The 16,547-nt window shown below is 36.4% G+C and overlaps 1 protein-coding gene across 5 annotated transcripts; it reads left to right on the top strand.

The window, feature by feature from the left end:
* The first annotated feature begins 1,111 nt into the window (after positions 1 to 1,111).
* LOC100930220 (zinc finger protein 501) lies at positions 1,112 to 14,775 on the top strand. 5 transcript variants are annotated; one of them, XM_031954357.1, is made up of 6 exons: positions 1,112 to 1,317; positions 2,012 to 2,117; positions 5,631 to 5,702; positions 8,868 to 8,994; positions 9,341 to 9,436; positions 11,886 to 14,775. In XM_031954357.1, the coding sequence occupies exons 3-6, from the start codon at positions 5,670 to 5,672 to the stop codon at positions 13,139 to 13,141; spliced, it is 1,512 nt and encodes a 503-aa protein (XP_031810217.1). In that variant the 5' UTR covers positions 1,112 to 1,317; positions 2,012 to 2,117; positions 5,631 to 5,669; the 3' UTR covers positions 13,142 to 14,775. The 5 variants fall into 5 exon arrangements, with proteins under 5 accessions (XP_031810217.1, XP_031810216.1, XP_031810219.1 ...); XM_031954356.1 differs by having other exon boundaries at positions 1,112 to 1,385; XM_031954359.1 differs by lacking the exon at positions 5,631 to 5,702 and having other exon boundaries at positions 1,112 to 1,385.
* The last annotated feature ends 1,772 nt before the right edge of the window (positions 14,776 to 16,547 follow it).

The following is a 16,547-nucleotide window of genomic DNA, read 5'->3' as shown; positions in this document are numbered from 1 at the left end:
AGTTTGCCTAATGTGGCACTTCCATTGGTCAGTGTACAGTTTTTTGTCCATGCCAAGGAGCAGCCAATAGACTGAGGGAAATGTCTGAGTTACAAAAAGAGACTTTTTATGGGAAGTGACTATCCCTGGGCTGGGAAAGTCCATGGCTGAAGTGTCCCTTGGATCATTTGTTCTCATTCTCAGACTTGCACTCCCAGACTACCAGATCACTTAGGTTAAGATCATAAAAAACTACAAGTCTTCTGGAAACATAAATAAGTATAAACAAAGAAACTGCAAGAAGCATCAATAGTGACAAAACCCTTTTTGAGGGCTCAGTTGTTCAGGGTCTACAGGAAATGAACCCATACATGTTCAAGTATGGGAATACTGCAAGTTCCTTAACCAATATATCAGTTGGCCCTCACTATTCTATCCCAACCTAAACTTCAAGTGGCTAATTAGACATAATATGGAAAATTGTTTGGGGTTTAGAGATAAACTGTCTTTTCTTCTCTGTGTTGCTGTTGGAACTGGCAATCATAGCGTTTGCTTCCACCAGTTATCATTGCCTGTCAGAGACAAGGAGGCCTTTTCTTCTGGTATCAGATCTCTGCAGCGGGAGGTGCAAATTCACCCAATTCTGCTAGTTATATGTATTCAAGAACACTAAACAAAAACACGTGTGATGATGACTTGCACTTTGCGGACTAGGGCCTAGGCACCTTTTCCAGATGCACTATTAGGAGAGGATCACAGGCCCAGGGCCAAACAGCCTAACAAAAAGATTCGCTGAGGAAGTGGTTTCTAGCCATTAGCAGCGTCTGCCACTTGCAATGAGTGCTTTGCTAAAGGGTTTCTATTCATCCCTTCTTTATTATTTACATTCATTCTTTACCTTGTCACCCCAATAGTCTGTAAAAAGTAGCATTCAACAATGATTTCCCCTCTAAACCCACGGCGAGATCCGGGTCCGGCTCTTGCCTGCACAGAATGCAGCCTTGGGAGGACTCCCTCGCCCTTCGGTGCCCCCCCTCGCCCTTCGGTGCCCCCCCTCGCCCTTCGGCGCCCCCCCCTCGCCCTTCGGTGCCCCGCCCACTAGTGCGGAAGAGCTAGTCTCTCTGCAGAGACCTATAAGAGAAGAGCCTTCACAGGAGCGCACGCAAAGACTTAGAGAGCGTTCTAGGCATTATAAAGCGAAGCTTTGTCAGCACGCATGCGCAACTGCGACGCCCGTGTAGTGCGCGCGCAGTCCTTCTGCCATCATGGAAAACGATTATCGGCTTCAAGACACGTTTTTTCTGTGAGGCCAGAGCGGACCCAAGGCCCAAAGCCCAGGTATTTAGGGCCCTTCGTGTTTTGTCTTTGAGTCTCTGTGGCTGGAACAGCCGGAGCCTCAGGCGCAGGTGAGGAGGGATGGAGGATGGAGAAGTGACTGCCGGAGCGCGGGGCGGGCGGAGGGGAGGGGGTGGGAGTGGGGCTCCCTTTTGCGCATGTGCGGAACCCTGACCTTTGGCTTGGGGCTGTGCCCGGGCTTCCGTAGTCTCTCTTCCCAAACGGAGTGAGGTCTGAACCTCAGTTTTGGACCGGCTAGGGGCTCGGGGGCGGTGGGCCCAGCGGCTCGTTGTTTGGTCCCGTGAGAAGGGAAAGAACTTGTCCCGATCCTCCCTCGATCGATGATTGTCTTTTTCTCGATATATTGATTACAAAGGACGCAACTGACCCGTTTTCGCCGTTGCACTTCCTCCTTTTACGGGAAAAGTGCTTTGCAGGAGCTAATGGTTCTCTTGGTTGATCGGATACCACCTCGGAATCCTCCGGAGCCCCGTCTCCAGTAAAACATATAATTTTAAAATACCTAAGTTTCAGCCCTGCAAACACGTTTCCAGTTTGGAGTACTTGGTTTGATTCTGTTGAAAAGCCCGGGGGGGTTCTTCCTGTGGATCTGTGTTTGTCAAAAGAGGACTTGAATTTGTTGGCTGTCCAAGATACCCAATGAATGAAATGCATCTTACGCCGTTTGTATATGCAGGACCACCTGCCATTTGTGAAGAACTCTGGAACGGAAGCTACTCTGTCCCCTCTCGTTGATCCTTCCTGTCTCTGACGGCTTGGGGAAAATCGGGACCCTGCCTGAGGTACCAAAGGGAGGGCTGTCTGCTGGGAGATAGAAACCCGAGCTTCTGAATGCCCCTGGGCCCTTAGCTTCTTTTGAAGGTGAAGGGAGAATCCATCCAATCAGGAGATTTTTGGTTTGGGGCCGGGAGGGGTTAGAGACCGAGAGGAAGGTCCTGCTTCTGAAGAACAATTCCCAAGTGTCCTCCCTGGGAAGATCAGAAGTTGTCACAACTAAATGTGAATGTCGCAGCCTTCAGAAATATTTGGGAGGGGGTAACTGAAGGATCTTGACACATTCTTTAGGAAAGAAATTAAAATTAGAAAAAGAATGGCTGGGAATTTTTACTCTTGGGGCTGGAAAGAGGAAGAGGGATGCCTAATGTGAGGTATGGGAAATTAGCCTGATGATTAGCTAATACAGATTTATTACCTTTCTTTCACCAACTAATGCCCTTTACTCTCCACATACACACTATTATTTCCTAGTTGGGTTTCCCTGCCACTTTTCTTTCATTTTTGTAATGTAATTTGTTTCCTGTTGAGAAACCTTTAGGTAAGCATTATCCCTCCCATTATAAAAGAGTGATAGGCTCTGAGAGGTATTTGCTTTTTAAAAAAATCTTTACTGTTAATAGCAAAAAGCCGGACTAGAATCTAGGAATATCAAATCAAGTTATCTTTCACTGCATTAGGCCATGCTGATGATCTGCTATAAACAATTTTATTCTTTATAAAACTATTTTCTCCAAAGAATTAAATAACTTGCTTGTAATTTTTTTGAGTTAGCCAAGAGAATTAGAATATTGCCATTAAATAAAGAAGTTACCAAGACAGAAAAAATAAGTACTTCAAACTTCACAATATATTGAGGAAGGAGGAGGATGCAAAAAGTTATATGCAAACTGCGGTGGTTTTCCTGGAGGCAGCCTTAGTCTCAGTTGAAATAATTACTCCTAAATCAAAGCCAGCTGGTAAAAAATGCAAACATTTATTTCTCCTTCCAAATTTAGCCCGGTTAGTTGAGGCCTATCTCTCTGGCTGGCTCCAAGAGATCTTGTAGCTTTGTCCTTGGCTTCTGCCTCTGCTTTCTTCAGCCTCCAGCCAGCTCTGACTCGTGGCTTCTCAAGCTCCAGTCTGTGTGGGAGTAGTCTTTTCTTCCAGAATGTTCTGTCTCAGAGCCCTGTTGATGTTTCGGAGAAATTCTCTTTCGCTCCAAGAGCTTCTTCCATATATGTCATCTCCCAAAGGTTAACTTCTTCTTGAGGTAGGGATTATGGGTTATCTCCCAGAGTGCTCTCTGGTCCTAAGAATTTCAAGGGAGGTGTGAATTCAGACTAAGCCAGCCCTGAATTCTCATGTGAACTCCATTGAGTACTTAGATACTTGAGCTCTCTAAAGGTGTGAACACAAGCATTGTTCAATCAGTTCCACTTAGTATCTTGTTTCAAGTTCTGGCCCAAAATAACTCTAAGATTAAATTAACTCCAATGTCTTTAACACTTTGTAAAGAAATGTCTTAACACTTTAGTAAAGATTCCAACACAAACGACAGTGTGTGCTTGGCATAGAAAAAATGAAAAGTAGTCAAGGCATTAGGCAAATCCGATTTGCAGTGTGGTATAATAGGAAGAAAGAGTTAGAGTTTATGACTTGCTTTTAAATCTCAACATTGCCACTTTGATCTTAAGAAAGTTGCTTAGCCTCACTGAGCTCTTTATTCATCTTGAAAATAACAAACTTTGATTAGATAACCTCCAAATAGATGGACCTAAAGAGGGATGTGATTTATGCTCAAATAATTATAAGATAGATGATTGGAAAAATTAGGGATCAGTAATAAATGGTCTTATGACAGAAAATATTGTGGGGAAATAAATAGTAATAAATATAAAATAATATGCATGAATTTAAAAAAAACTTTACAGGTAACTTTAAAAATGGTAGACAGCTAGATGCAAGATCTGGAAAAGACTTGGATGTTTTATTGAATAGTGAACACCAAATGAGTTTACAGTACAGCATGACAATCTAAAAACCTACTTCAGTACTGAACTTTATTAAGAAGTGTAATGTCTAGAATTTGAGAGATTGTGATAGTATTTTATCTCTGAGCTGATCAGATCACATCTGGATTGTTGCTTAATTCTAGACATCACATTTTATGAAGGGCATTAAAAAGCTGAAACTTTTCTAGAGAAGATCAAAATGAAATGGCAACTAGAGAGCATGCCTCTATTATTAAATTATGTGTGAAATTTAGCAAAGTGACCTAGGAAAATTTGAGAAAAGAATTTTCTCAGCAAGCTTTTGTTACATGTCTATTATTTGCCAGGTACTATAAAGGTAACACGAGAACTGAATGTTGGGGAGGAGGGAAATCTGTTTTCAGTAATTAGTAAAGGAGATGCATGGTGGATGGCCTGGATGAGGACAGAAAAGAGTTGGATATATAATTTGACTGAAATTTAGAATGAGTAAAGAATAAAATGAAAAAAAGTCTAGGAAGGTAAGTAGAAGGCAAGATAATCACATTTGTTTAGGATTATATAGATAGAACATGTTCACAAGAATCGTATGAAGTTTCTCTTGTAATAGAAATAATATTGTTATAGAAACATTTCTCCAAGAAAGATGACTTGCCCAGAGACAAAAGTCTGCCAGGATTGGGATTTGAATCCAAGTGTCTTCTAACAAAATATATATCACTTTTCCACTTCTATATGTCTTGATGTTTACAATTGTTGCCAGACTAAAAAGTTTCTATTTTATCTCTATCCTAATAGGGAGCCTTTAAGAGTTTTGGAGCAGAGTGGCAGATCAGTTTTCTGCATTAAGTTATTTTGTCAACTATGTGAAGAATGGATAGGAGTCAGGGACATGCTAGAGTCAGGAAGATTAGTTAAGAGTCTATTATAGTAGTCTAGGCAAGAGATGATGTGAATCTAAAAAATAGGTTGGGGAGGGGAAGGTAGTTGCATTATGAATGGAAAGACAGAACAAATTTGAGAGATCATTGAAATAGAATTACTAAAACTTGGTGACAGGTTGGTAAAAGAAAGAGTCAAGAGATGACTTCAAAGTTTGGTACTTGGATAGCCAAGGAGGATAATAGTACTATTAACAGAAATAGAGAAGTTAAAGGCAAAGACGGTTTGTCAGATGTTGAATTGATAGGAATGAATATCAGATCACCAGAAGATAAAAAAAGTACAGAATCTTGGGTAAGAAATAGATGATCCAGCTGGTGATTAAGGAGGAGCAATCAGTTAGGAAAAAGAATAAGAGAGCCATGAGACAAGTCAAAGAAAGTTAAGAGCATCTTGGTTGAAAGGCATCTGGTAAAAAATGAACTGAATAAAAGCGTCTTAGTAACCTTAAAGAGAATAGTTTCAGTAGAGTGAAATGGTTCTGAAACTTCTTTGACTTCCTTGTGCAGAGCTTTGCAATTGCTTCCAAATAGTATGTGAAGGGTTCTAAACTAGTCAGGATGGCCTTCCATATGTTCTTTCTTGTCTCTAATTCTTCCTTTTCAGGATTTTCTCCCCCAAAAGGGGAGCATTAAAGAGGAAGGAATGTCCTCTGTGTTCCTGACAGCTGGATCCCAGGTGAGTTAAAATTTCATTTCTTCCTAAAATGTCACTTAAAAGTCTCAGGGAGTAAAACATTTACTTCTTTTGTACTTGAATTTCTTTTTTTAAACAAAGACATTCCAGGGGATGGCTATGATTCCTATCAAAGTGTTCATTGTCCATGCTTCATATGATATGGCCTTACCAAAATTGTCCTGGAAGTCTCAGGTGGGAATTTGTTGGTACTTTTCTGAAAGCTGGATATTTACATGTTCCTGACAAGGAAACCAGATTCTAAGGGTATCTTCTTCCAATCATAGTTAAATGCATGGTTTATTTTACAGTCTTACACAATAAAAAGATATGATGGTACTTAGTTTATTACTTGCTTTCACACTGAAGTGTTACTTCTTAAAAAGACCTAGATTTTCAAAGGTTGGATATAGAAAAGAATATACAATTGGAAGGAGGGCCCTGATGGGTCAAATCTAATTTCTGAATGGTTATCACCTTTGCAGTATCCTACCCATCCATCATCATAAAACTGGGAGATCTGGAAGATCTCCTTTGAAAGTAAACTCAATAACTCCTAATCTACAGCCTGTTTCACTTCTGGACAGTTTTTTCTTTACATTCCTATCAAATTCCCCAACTCCCTCACATTCCTAGCTCTGCCTTTTGTGGCACCCAAAACAAATCTAATTTTTGTGTCATGTGGCAATCATTCAAATATTTGGAAACAACTATTATATTCTCCTCCTCACTTAAGGCTTTTTTTTTTTCCAGCTTAAGCATTCCTGATTTCTTCACTTGAACTTCTCACAACATCATGTTGAAGAAAATACATTATAACTATTACTGTATTCTGCATTTAAGTATCAGTCTTCCAGAAACAGTTTAGTATAACTTTAATCTACATCTGAGCCATTTCTAGGTTGGAGAGAGAAATGTCTAATGTTACATACTTTCTAATGAAAGAAGCCAGATATGACTGCTCTAAAATTTTAGGTAACATAAAAATCTTGAATAAGAAAAGATATCTTGAAATGCAGTCTAGGATAATATTTGAGAACTGAACATAATTCCCAGTACTGGCTGCACCTCAGTCATTCCCCTCAACTTATTGATAAAGGCAGGGGAGTTGGAATACTCTTTGCTCCTCATTAATACTTACAGGTTTCCCTCCTATCTCCATCATTGAGTAACTTGTCCTTCTTTGAAGTTCATATCCTCTATCCAATCAGAATCTTGGTAGCATTTGTCTATAGACTTAAAGATGACTTCCTGCCTTCCTCAGTGAGTTCTCTCAATGAGTTCTATACCTGGCTGACAATTTTCTTTCCTCTCTAAGACCTGCTCTGATACTCATGGACTTAAACATATATGACTTAAACTCTGTGTGTGTGTGTGTGTGTATTCACTTTCCCTCAATATGCTTATCACTCAGTTCCTCTCTTTGTTTACCATCACCTACTTCGGTAACCTACCTCAGCCACACACAAATGTGATCATACTCTTCATCTTGCTGTCACCCATAAATGTACTACCTCCATATTCAAGAATTCTGAAATCTCATTTTGGATCATAATCTATTTTTTCATGTCTTCTTCTTTCCCTTAGTGACCAAAATCTGTTTTTCATCCAAATACTGACCTTCAGGCCCTTGGGACAACAATATCTAGGAAATATGTAGATAAGGGATGATAGTGTTATATTATATAGTACATCCCAATTGTCTAACATCTTTTTTTTTAGTGATTCTTTATACCTAACCAATTAAATTTAACTAAACTGAAACCCACCTAATTATAAGTATATCTTAAAATCTTGAACATATTCATTTTAACTTAGTTTGTTGCACTGGCATTTTTATTTTATTTTTTAAAGGTCCAAATGTTGACTCTTTTTTGATGAGTGTTTTCAGTATATTTTCATTCTCATAGATTTCCTTCACAGTGAACTTGGTGGTAACTCTTTAGTCATTATTGGAAGATTCTGTCCCTAAAAATTTGGCTAAAAACGTTGTAAACCTGAGATTATACAATGAGAATAAAGCAGATAACATTAGATCATAGGATTTAGAACTAGAATGGAATCTTGAAGATTATCTAGTCTATTTTTCATTTTGAGTATAAGGAAACTAAAACCTAGAGAGCTGAAGGGAGTTTCTGAAGTCATATAATAAATAGCATAGCAGGAATTCAAAGTTAAGTCTTCTTATAATCAGTGTACTTTCTAATATGCCCTGGAATCAAGATTCAAGAATACATAATTTGGCAGGCTAGAATAATAGACCAATTTAATGTGGACAAATGTACAATTCTGCATACAAGTTAAAAAAAATTAGCTATACAAATAACATCCGAAGAGAATAAGCATGACAACAAACTTAAGTTGTTTAAAGTTTTACATATCTAAGCATAATATAGCTGTACCAGTGACATGGCATCCCCAAAGCTAATTCATTAGTTTACATTAATGGAAGAGATGGCAGTTGTATTTTACTGTACCCTGATCACGTTTCAAATAAGATGTTGAGTTTAAAATATAAATTTTAAGAAGTGTGTTGACAAAAGTAGATGACAAATTAGTTATTTTGTGGGCACCAGAGGATAGAATTTGCTAAATAGGTATATGTTATATAAATGCCCAATTCATATCAATGGAAGAAAAAAAATTAATCACAGCTTAATTGGAATAGGTGCCTTTTGGAGTAATTTGTCTCGTCATTAAGAGAGCTTAAACATGGACTGGACAGCTAGCTGTCAGCTACAGAGACACACTTTGTATATTGCATAAGAGTTGAGAACCTTAAGCTAATTTAAACTAAGGATATAAAATCCTCTTGAAGTTTTGTATCAGTCAGCTTCAGTATTTTTTCTACTCTTTAAGGTACTTAGTTAAAATTTTTAAGCACTTTCCTAAACGCTTTAAAATTATGTCATGTTTCTAAATTCTCTTCATTTATAAGACACCTTAAGGGTACCTTTTTTTTTTTAAGTGCCACAATCTTATATAGTACTATATACGCAATATAGTAATAAATTAATACTTGATTTGAAAGATTGAGAATTTTAAACATAATCAGAACTTTTTCCTGTAAATCTTATTTATATCCTGTGATATTTCCAGTTTCCTCCACTATTCTGGAGCAAGGGGAGAAGTAAGCTCATGCTAAATAACTGTATTTGGCCATTTCAGGAATCTGTGACATTCAAGGATGTGGCTGTGGACTTCACCTGGGAGGAATGGGAGGAACTAGATGTTGATCAAAGAGACCTTTACAAAGATGTAATGTTGGAAAATTACAGGAATATAATCTCACTAGGTAAGATAAGGACGATGGTTTTATATGACTTGCAATATCCCTTTTTCTCAATTTTTAAAAAGTAATGAGTCTTATAAAATGTTTGAGTTAAGCCTGAATCTTAGAGATCTGAGATAAGGATCTTTAACACTTTGTAGTCCTAAAAACAGGTTATTCCTACTATCCATTCTCATGTGAAAAATGCTTAATGTTAAATTAAAATGGGAATAATTTCATTGACTCCATGATCCTGCAGTTTTTTTCATCTTTCAGAAGTCCTGAAAACTAATCAGTAGGACTTCATCCTGGGATAGTATTATGTCCTATTACAAAATGTCCAAACTCTTTGTCTTTTCCCTGTGAATAGGGACTCAAGTTTCTAAACCAGAGGTGATCTTCTTGTTAGAACAAGGGAAAGAGCCCTGGATGGTGAAGAGAGAGATCCCAAGAGTCATTTGTCCAGGTGAGTGAATAAGAATTAGTTAGAAAAGGAATCACTAATCTTCATTAGGGGGTTAGTATCTTGTGTTAGTTGGGTAACGTTCAGAGCTCCTCAGTTATATTAAAGATCACATTCATTTGATTTGTGTTCTTTTATACTTTAATTGCATAGTCTCTTAGAATTGGAAGGGATCTTAGATATTTTCCAATACAATTTGCCACACATAGGAATTCTTTTTCTAGGTATTTAGCTGATAATTATCGAGTCATTATTTGAATATTGATCGTTGAATATTGATCATTGGAAAAGTAGAAAATCCTCTTTTTTGGACAGCTTTACTTAAGAGTTTTATTATATGGAACTAATTTTCCCTTTTGGAATAAAGAAGGAGGAGACTAAATACCCCTTCATAAAACCCCCTTCCAAATATTTGAAGACCACCATCATGTTCCTCTTAAATGTTTTTTTCCTTTGTCTTTCAGTGCATCTCAAGTTTCAGAGGTGTCCTTTTTTTCTAATTCTAACTCCTTCCCTATATTCTTACTTTTATCCTTACTGTTTTTCCATTGACCTTCATCTTCTGATTATTCCCCTCTGATCTTCAGTTTCTCCTTATTCATTGGTTCCTGCCATTTTCTTTTATTCCTTTTGCTACCTAATTCTCCTAAAAGGCTACATGAATTGCCTCATTCTATGTTCATATAAGTTTTACAATCTAATTTTGCACTTAATTCAACTTCTAGATATATACTATGGTCAGCTTAATTTAACTTGTTTGAACCTCACTTTCCTCAACTATAAAAAAGAGATGTATGTCAGTAAAGAATAATTTCACTGTCTGTTTCAGTCAGTATTTATTAAGCCAACTACATACCAGACATTCTTACTAAGTGCTAGGGATAGAAATTTTTAAAAAGAAAGACAGCCTCTGCCTTCAAGGAACTTAAATCTAATGGGAAAAGACAAATAAAGGAGGACATTGGTGGGAAAGGTACAAATCATTAGGGTATGATGGAAAAGTCAGAGAATTCCTAAAATAAATTAACCAGATGAGAAATGAGGAAATGTTTTGAGCTGAGCTGTCTCCTTAAGTGGAGGTTTTGGAGTTCATTGTTCCCCTCCAGGTGGTTTCACAGCATTGCAAGGAAAATGCCTTAGAATACTGTAGTGTGTGTGTGTGTGTGTGTGTGTGTGTGTGTTTTGCTATAAATAAAATCATGGAATTTTTTAAAATAGTTTTTTATTGACAGAACATATGCATGGGTAATTTTTACAACATTGTCCCTTGTACTTACTTCTGTTCCAGCTTTTCTCTTCCCTCCCTTCACCCCCTCTCTCCCCTCCCCTAGATGGCAGGCAGTCTCATACATGTTAAACATGTTAAAGTATATCTTAGATACAATATATGTGTACAGATCCGTACAGTTCTCTTGTTGCACAAGAAAAATTGGATTCAAAAGGTAAAAATAACCTGGGAAGAAAAATAAAAATGCAAGTAGTCCACATTCATTTCCCAGTGTTCCTTCTCTGGGTGTAGCTGATTCTGTCCATCATTGATCAGTTGGAACTGAATTGGATCTAATCTTTGTCGAAGATATCCACTTCCATCAGAATACATTCTCATACAGTATTGTTGTTGAAGTATATAATGATCTCCTAGTTCTGCTCATTTCACTCAGCATCAGTTCATGTAAGTCTCTCCAGGCCTCTCTGTATTTATCCTGCTGGTCATTTTCTTACAGAACAATAATATTTCATCACATTTATATACCACAATTTATTCAGCCATTTTCCAATTGATGGGCATCTCCTCAGTTTCCAGTTTCTGGCCACTACAAACAGGGCTGCCACAAACATTTTGGCACATACAGGTCCCTTTCCCTCCTTTAAGGTCTCTCTGGGATGTAAGCCCAGTAGTAACACTGATGGATCAAAGGGTATGCACAGTTTGATAACTTTTTGAGCATAGTTCTAAACTGCTCTTCAGAATGGTTGGATCCGTTCAAAGTTCCCCCAACAATGCATCAGTGTCCCGGTTTTCCTGCATCCCCTCCAACATTGGTCACTATCTTTTCCTGTCATCTTATCCAATCTGACAGGTGTGTAGTGGTATCTCAGAGTTGTCTTAATTTGCATTTCTCTGATCAGTACTGAAAGTCATGGAATCTTAAGAGCTAGATAGCACCCTAGTAATCTTTCCCAGCCTCTTTTTGAAGCATGCATCTCATTTATGACATCCCTAATATTTAACATCCCAAAGACCTGCAGTGATAGGTAATTTATACTTAGGAGGCCCTATTTTTGGACAAATCTCTTTTTAGGAATTTTTTACTTAGGTAGAGTATATGAGAGAGAAACTTGAAGCCAAAGATATTTAATTCATAAGAAAATAAGCAGTGGAGAAGAAGTTTCTTGATTTTAATTGGAATTTGAAAATGCTTTAATCTGAATTCATTTTTTATTCTTACAGGAGAAAGATATCATAAATGTGATACATGTGAAAAAAATTTCAAACATATTTCTCGTCTAATTAAACACCAGAGAACTTGTACAGAGAAGAAATACACTGAAATTAATGGCTATGAAAAATCATTTTTACAGCAGACCCACCATGCCCTAAATCAGAACATTTATATTGGAGAGAAACCTCATAAATGTAATGAATGTGGGAAAGCCTTTAATAGAACTGCACATCTTAAATTACATCAGAGAATTCATACTGGAGAAAAACCCTATCAATGTAATGAATGTGGAAAGACTTTCAACCAGAATGCCCACCTTACTCAGCATCGGAAAGTTCATATTAGAGGTGATCCCTATACATGTAGTGAGTGTAAGAAAACTTTCCGTCACCCTTCATCCCTTGTTCAACATCAACGAATTCACACAGGAGAGAGACCATATAAATGTTATGAATGTGGACTAACTTTCAGGTTATATGTATATCTTACTCTACATCAGAGAATCCATACTGGAGAAAAACCCTATAAATGTAATGAATGTGGGAGAACATTTAGGTTGCGTTCAATCCTCAATCAACATCAGAAAATTCATACTGGAGAAAAACCCCATAAGTGTAATGAATGTGGAAAAGCCTTTAGTAGAATTTCATTCCTTACTGGACATCAGAGGATTCATACTGGAGAGAATCCATATGTCTGTAAAGAATGTGGGAAGGCCTTCAAACAGAGATCATCCCTCAACCAACATCGGAGAATCCATACTGGAGAGAGGCCCTACAAATGTAATATCTGTGGAAGAGCTTTCACTGGCCGGACACAATTTAAGCAGCATTACAGAAGGCATACTGGGGAGAGACCCTATAAATGTAATGAATGTGGGAAAGCCTTCAGTGGAACTCCTTTCCTCAAAAGACACCAGAAACTTCATACTGGAGAGAGACCTTATAAATGTGATAAATGTGAAAAGACATATAGGCTCGAAGAAAATCTTGTGCAACATCAGAGAATCCATTCTAAAGTGAAACCTTACAAATGTATTGAATGTGGGAAAGCCTTTGCCTATAGAACATGCCTTACTCGACATGAAAGGATACATAATAGAGACAAATCCTATGAATCTGGGAAAACTCCTAATCAAATTTCATACCTTACCCCAAGTCAGAGAAATACTAGAAAGAAATCTTTTCAATGTACCGAATGTGGAAAAGCTTTCAGTTATAGTGCAGCCTACATCAGACATCAGAAACTTCACAGTGGAGAATAGCCATGTGAACAAAGGAAAAACAGCTTTTACAAAAAAGTCCTTTTTACTATTTCATTTCTCTCTTTTATACATTTTGGCTACTATCCAGAAGCTGCCAGATTGAGTGCATCTGATTGAAATATGTGCTATTCTACAGAGGAAAATGATAAACAGATATTTGAGCCATTATTAAAAAAAAAACAAAAAACTACTAAAACAAATAAACCTCATTCCTTTAAGAAAACAATGTAATTTAATAAGAACCTTTGAGAACAATGGAAATGAGCAAATATAATTTTCACACATAAGTCATGATCATTGAAAAACTGATATAAACAAAAATATAAGCCAAATTTTTTGTTCACATAGGTATAATTACAATTGGAAATTACATTTCTGACAAAATTGATGCTGAACTTTTTATAGAAGTAACAGATTTTATTTAATGAGCTATATGTGATACATCTTAACAAATTCAAGCTAAACTATATAAATCGATATAACACTAACAAACTAAAGAAAACTTTGAATTTGGGGAGTTAATTGATTATTGGATCAGTTTATCCCTCTTTTTTGAGGTAAAAGGAAAAACTTGAATTTTATGTGATAATTATTTTATAATCTCTTTGAGGTAGGGACAGGTTTTTTTTAGCCATATTGTTACATAAGAGTAATTAGGAGGCATGTTTTGTTGGCTGAGAATGAACTGCAAATTTTAAGCCAAGAATGAACTTGTATCCTTGTGCACATCTTGGTGAGCTCAAATTAATTGGCAGCTTTCTTGAGGGATAGATTTCATTCTCTTCTATAAAGAAAGTGTTTCTTAGGGAGGAAATATTCAAGCCTGTAGAAATCATGGGCTAAGCTAGGCAGAGGAATCTTTATTTAAAGTTTAGATAACATCTAGTACCTACCTTAGTCTAGTGTGACTAAGTAGTACTCATTCATAGTTATACTTGCATATTGTTTCCAAGTGTGTATACATACCCATTTCTTAGTAAACACAAAACACTGAAAAGATGTTGGTGCAAAAGAGCTGAGATATATGCCATCTTTTCAATAGACTCAGGAATTTAACATGGTTAATTAATTTTAGGAGTGGAAATAGATATGGCAGAATAAGATGGATTTCATCCCCTTTGGTGATATTAACAGCAAAAAAAAAAAAAATTTGAAGTAGCAGAATAAATTTAATTTTAAGTTTTAACAGCGAGCAGTCACAGCAAAAGTGCTTTCTTAGGGCTAGCCTAATAGTGTTCATCACTAAGAGATTACTACTTGGGGATGAATTATCTGGCCTTGGCAACCCATGAAACAAAAATGGAAGGTGTCCTCTCTGTAGTGGTGGTGGAAGAAAGTGGAAAAAAAGGAAAGAGTACTAAAAATCACAAATTTTAAACATCAATAAAATTTAACTTGGCTAACGAGTAGACATATTACAGAAGGAACTAAATTTTGTTGGTGTTGACGTTCTCAGTATAAAAAGTTTGAGTGAAATAAAAGAATGATTTTCAAGTCTTCCTTGAGAAGAAATTAGAGAAATTGATGCAGAATTAGTTTTACTCTGTTACCAAAGGTTGCAAGGTGTTTCCTGGAATATTTAATCCATATAGTATTGTTTATGTTAAGGGCAGAGAATAAAGAAGTAAAAAAGACATATGGGCCTATGTACACACTAGAGCTTCTAAATCAAATGTTCATAATTCTGAATAAGTAGTGATGGATGATGGATCCCTTTGGTTGTCAGCTCACCTCTACTTGGGCTACAGAATATTGTTTTTATGTATATAAAATAATATAAAAATTACACTTATATGGACATAAAAATATATTTAAATTCATGGACATGAGCTTAAGAATCCCTGTTTCTAAATTAAATTATACTTTGATACACCAGTAATAAGGGGATAGAAGTAAATAAAGGTGGCTGGAAAAAAAAAACCATCTTGATAACATATGGTCCAGCAATAAAGAAGGTAAAGACATACAACACTGAAGCCTCACATCTATAATATTTTGAGGAAAAAAAGATGTGTGTTTATGTTTATATAACTATGATCAGCATGAAATAACATTTTTTAAAAATAGAATATTTTGACAGGAAATGACTAATGGGATCATTTCTAAATTGTTTATATTCAGATTGTTGGATCATTAGAGCAAAAATCAAAATACAAAACAAGGAAAAATTAAAGAATTTGTAATACCATTAAATCTGCTCAGTATAAACACATTAATTTATATTCCAAAAATGGAATGGGGGGAAAAAACATTGACACCAATCATGAAATTTAATGTAGATTTTTTTTTTTAAACTAATGCAAATCAAACATCAATTAGGAGACCAAAAGAGTCTGAAAACCATTTTAATCAGCAAACAAACACCTAACTTGCCAAGCAGAACATATAACATGTCAGCCAGGGTAACACTGATTTAGAATACCTATTCCTTTTTTTTTTTCTTTTTGTTTGGGAGGCAATTGGGGTTAAGTGACTTGCCCAGAGTCGCAGCTATATATGTTACATGTCTGAGATCAAATTTGAACTCTGGTCCTCCTGACTACAGGGTTGATACTCTATCCACTGCGCCACCTATCTGCCACTGACCAATTCACTTTTTTTTTTTCCTGAGATAATAGGGGTTAAGTGACTTGCCCAGGGTCACACAGGAAGTGTTAAGTATCTGAAGTCAAATTTAAACTCGGTCCTCCTGACTTAAGAGTTGGTGCTCTAACCACTGTATCACCTAGATGCCCAACTTTTACAATTCTTGAAAGAAGGCTAATGTAATAATTATGAGCAACTTCAATTCAAAATGAGCAATAGGGCCCATTAGCTTAGCAAGAGGCCCAAGAAAACAAAGGCATCCAATGGGCATTTAAGAGTACAACTGAGAGGATAACTAACAGAAGAGAGCTGGAACAGGTTGGTATAAATGCTTACAAAGAAAATAATTGGGGGAGTAGGGTGTTTTAGTTAGTGAATCTACCTAAAGAATCCCAGATGATCAACTAAAAATAATTGAAACAACTTTAGCAAAGTAGAATATAAAATAAATCCACATGACTCCCATCATTTTTTTTGTAAATTAACAAAATATCTAGAATACATATTTTCCCCCAAATTCTATTCAAAATACATTATATAAGCTATTTAGAAGTCCACCTTTCAAAACATATGGGTACTATAAACTACAAAACATTACAGGAAGAAATATTGGAGATAATAGTTTATGCTTGGGATGTCAATTTTTAAATTACACTACTTTTTAGAAAATAGTGTTATTAACATTTAATTCAATACCAAACTATCCAAGGATTGTTGTAGACTTGGAAGAAGAGGAAGTAATAAAAGGTTTTGTGTGTGTGTGTGTGTTTTTTATTAAAGCCTTTTATTTACAAACTATATGCATGGGTAATTTTTCAAC

This window comes from Sarcophilus harrisii, chromosome 2, assembly GCF_902635505.1.
Source record: "Sarcophilus harrisii chromosome 2, mSarHar1.11, whole genome shotgun sequence".
In the NCBI taxonomy this organism is placed as follows: Eukaryota; Metazoa; Chordata; class Mammalia; order Dasyuromorphia; family Dasyuridae; genus Sarcophilus; species Sarcophilus harrisii.
The sequence above is the reverse complement of the archived record's forward strand: the minus strand, read 5'-3'. Positions and strand labels throughout refer to the sequence as shown.

Excerpts from the sequence above, each read along its gene's own strand:
- LOC100930220 (XM_031954357.1), top strand. The coding sequence starts at position 5,670 with ATGTCCTCTGTGTTCCTGACAGCTGGATCCCAG. Across the intron at positions 5,703-8,867 it reads TCCTGACAGCTGGATCCCAG|GAATCTGTGACATTCAAGGA; the intron begins GTGAGTTAAAAT and ends TGGCCATTTCAG. Across the intron at positions 9,437-11,885 it reads CCCAAGAGTCATTTGTCCAG|GAGAAAGATATCATAAATGT; the intron begins GTGAGTGAATAA and ends TTATTCTTACAG.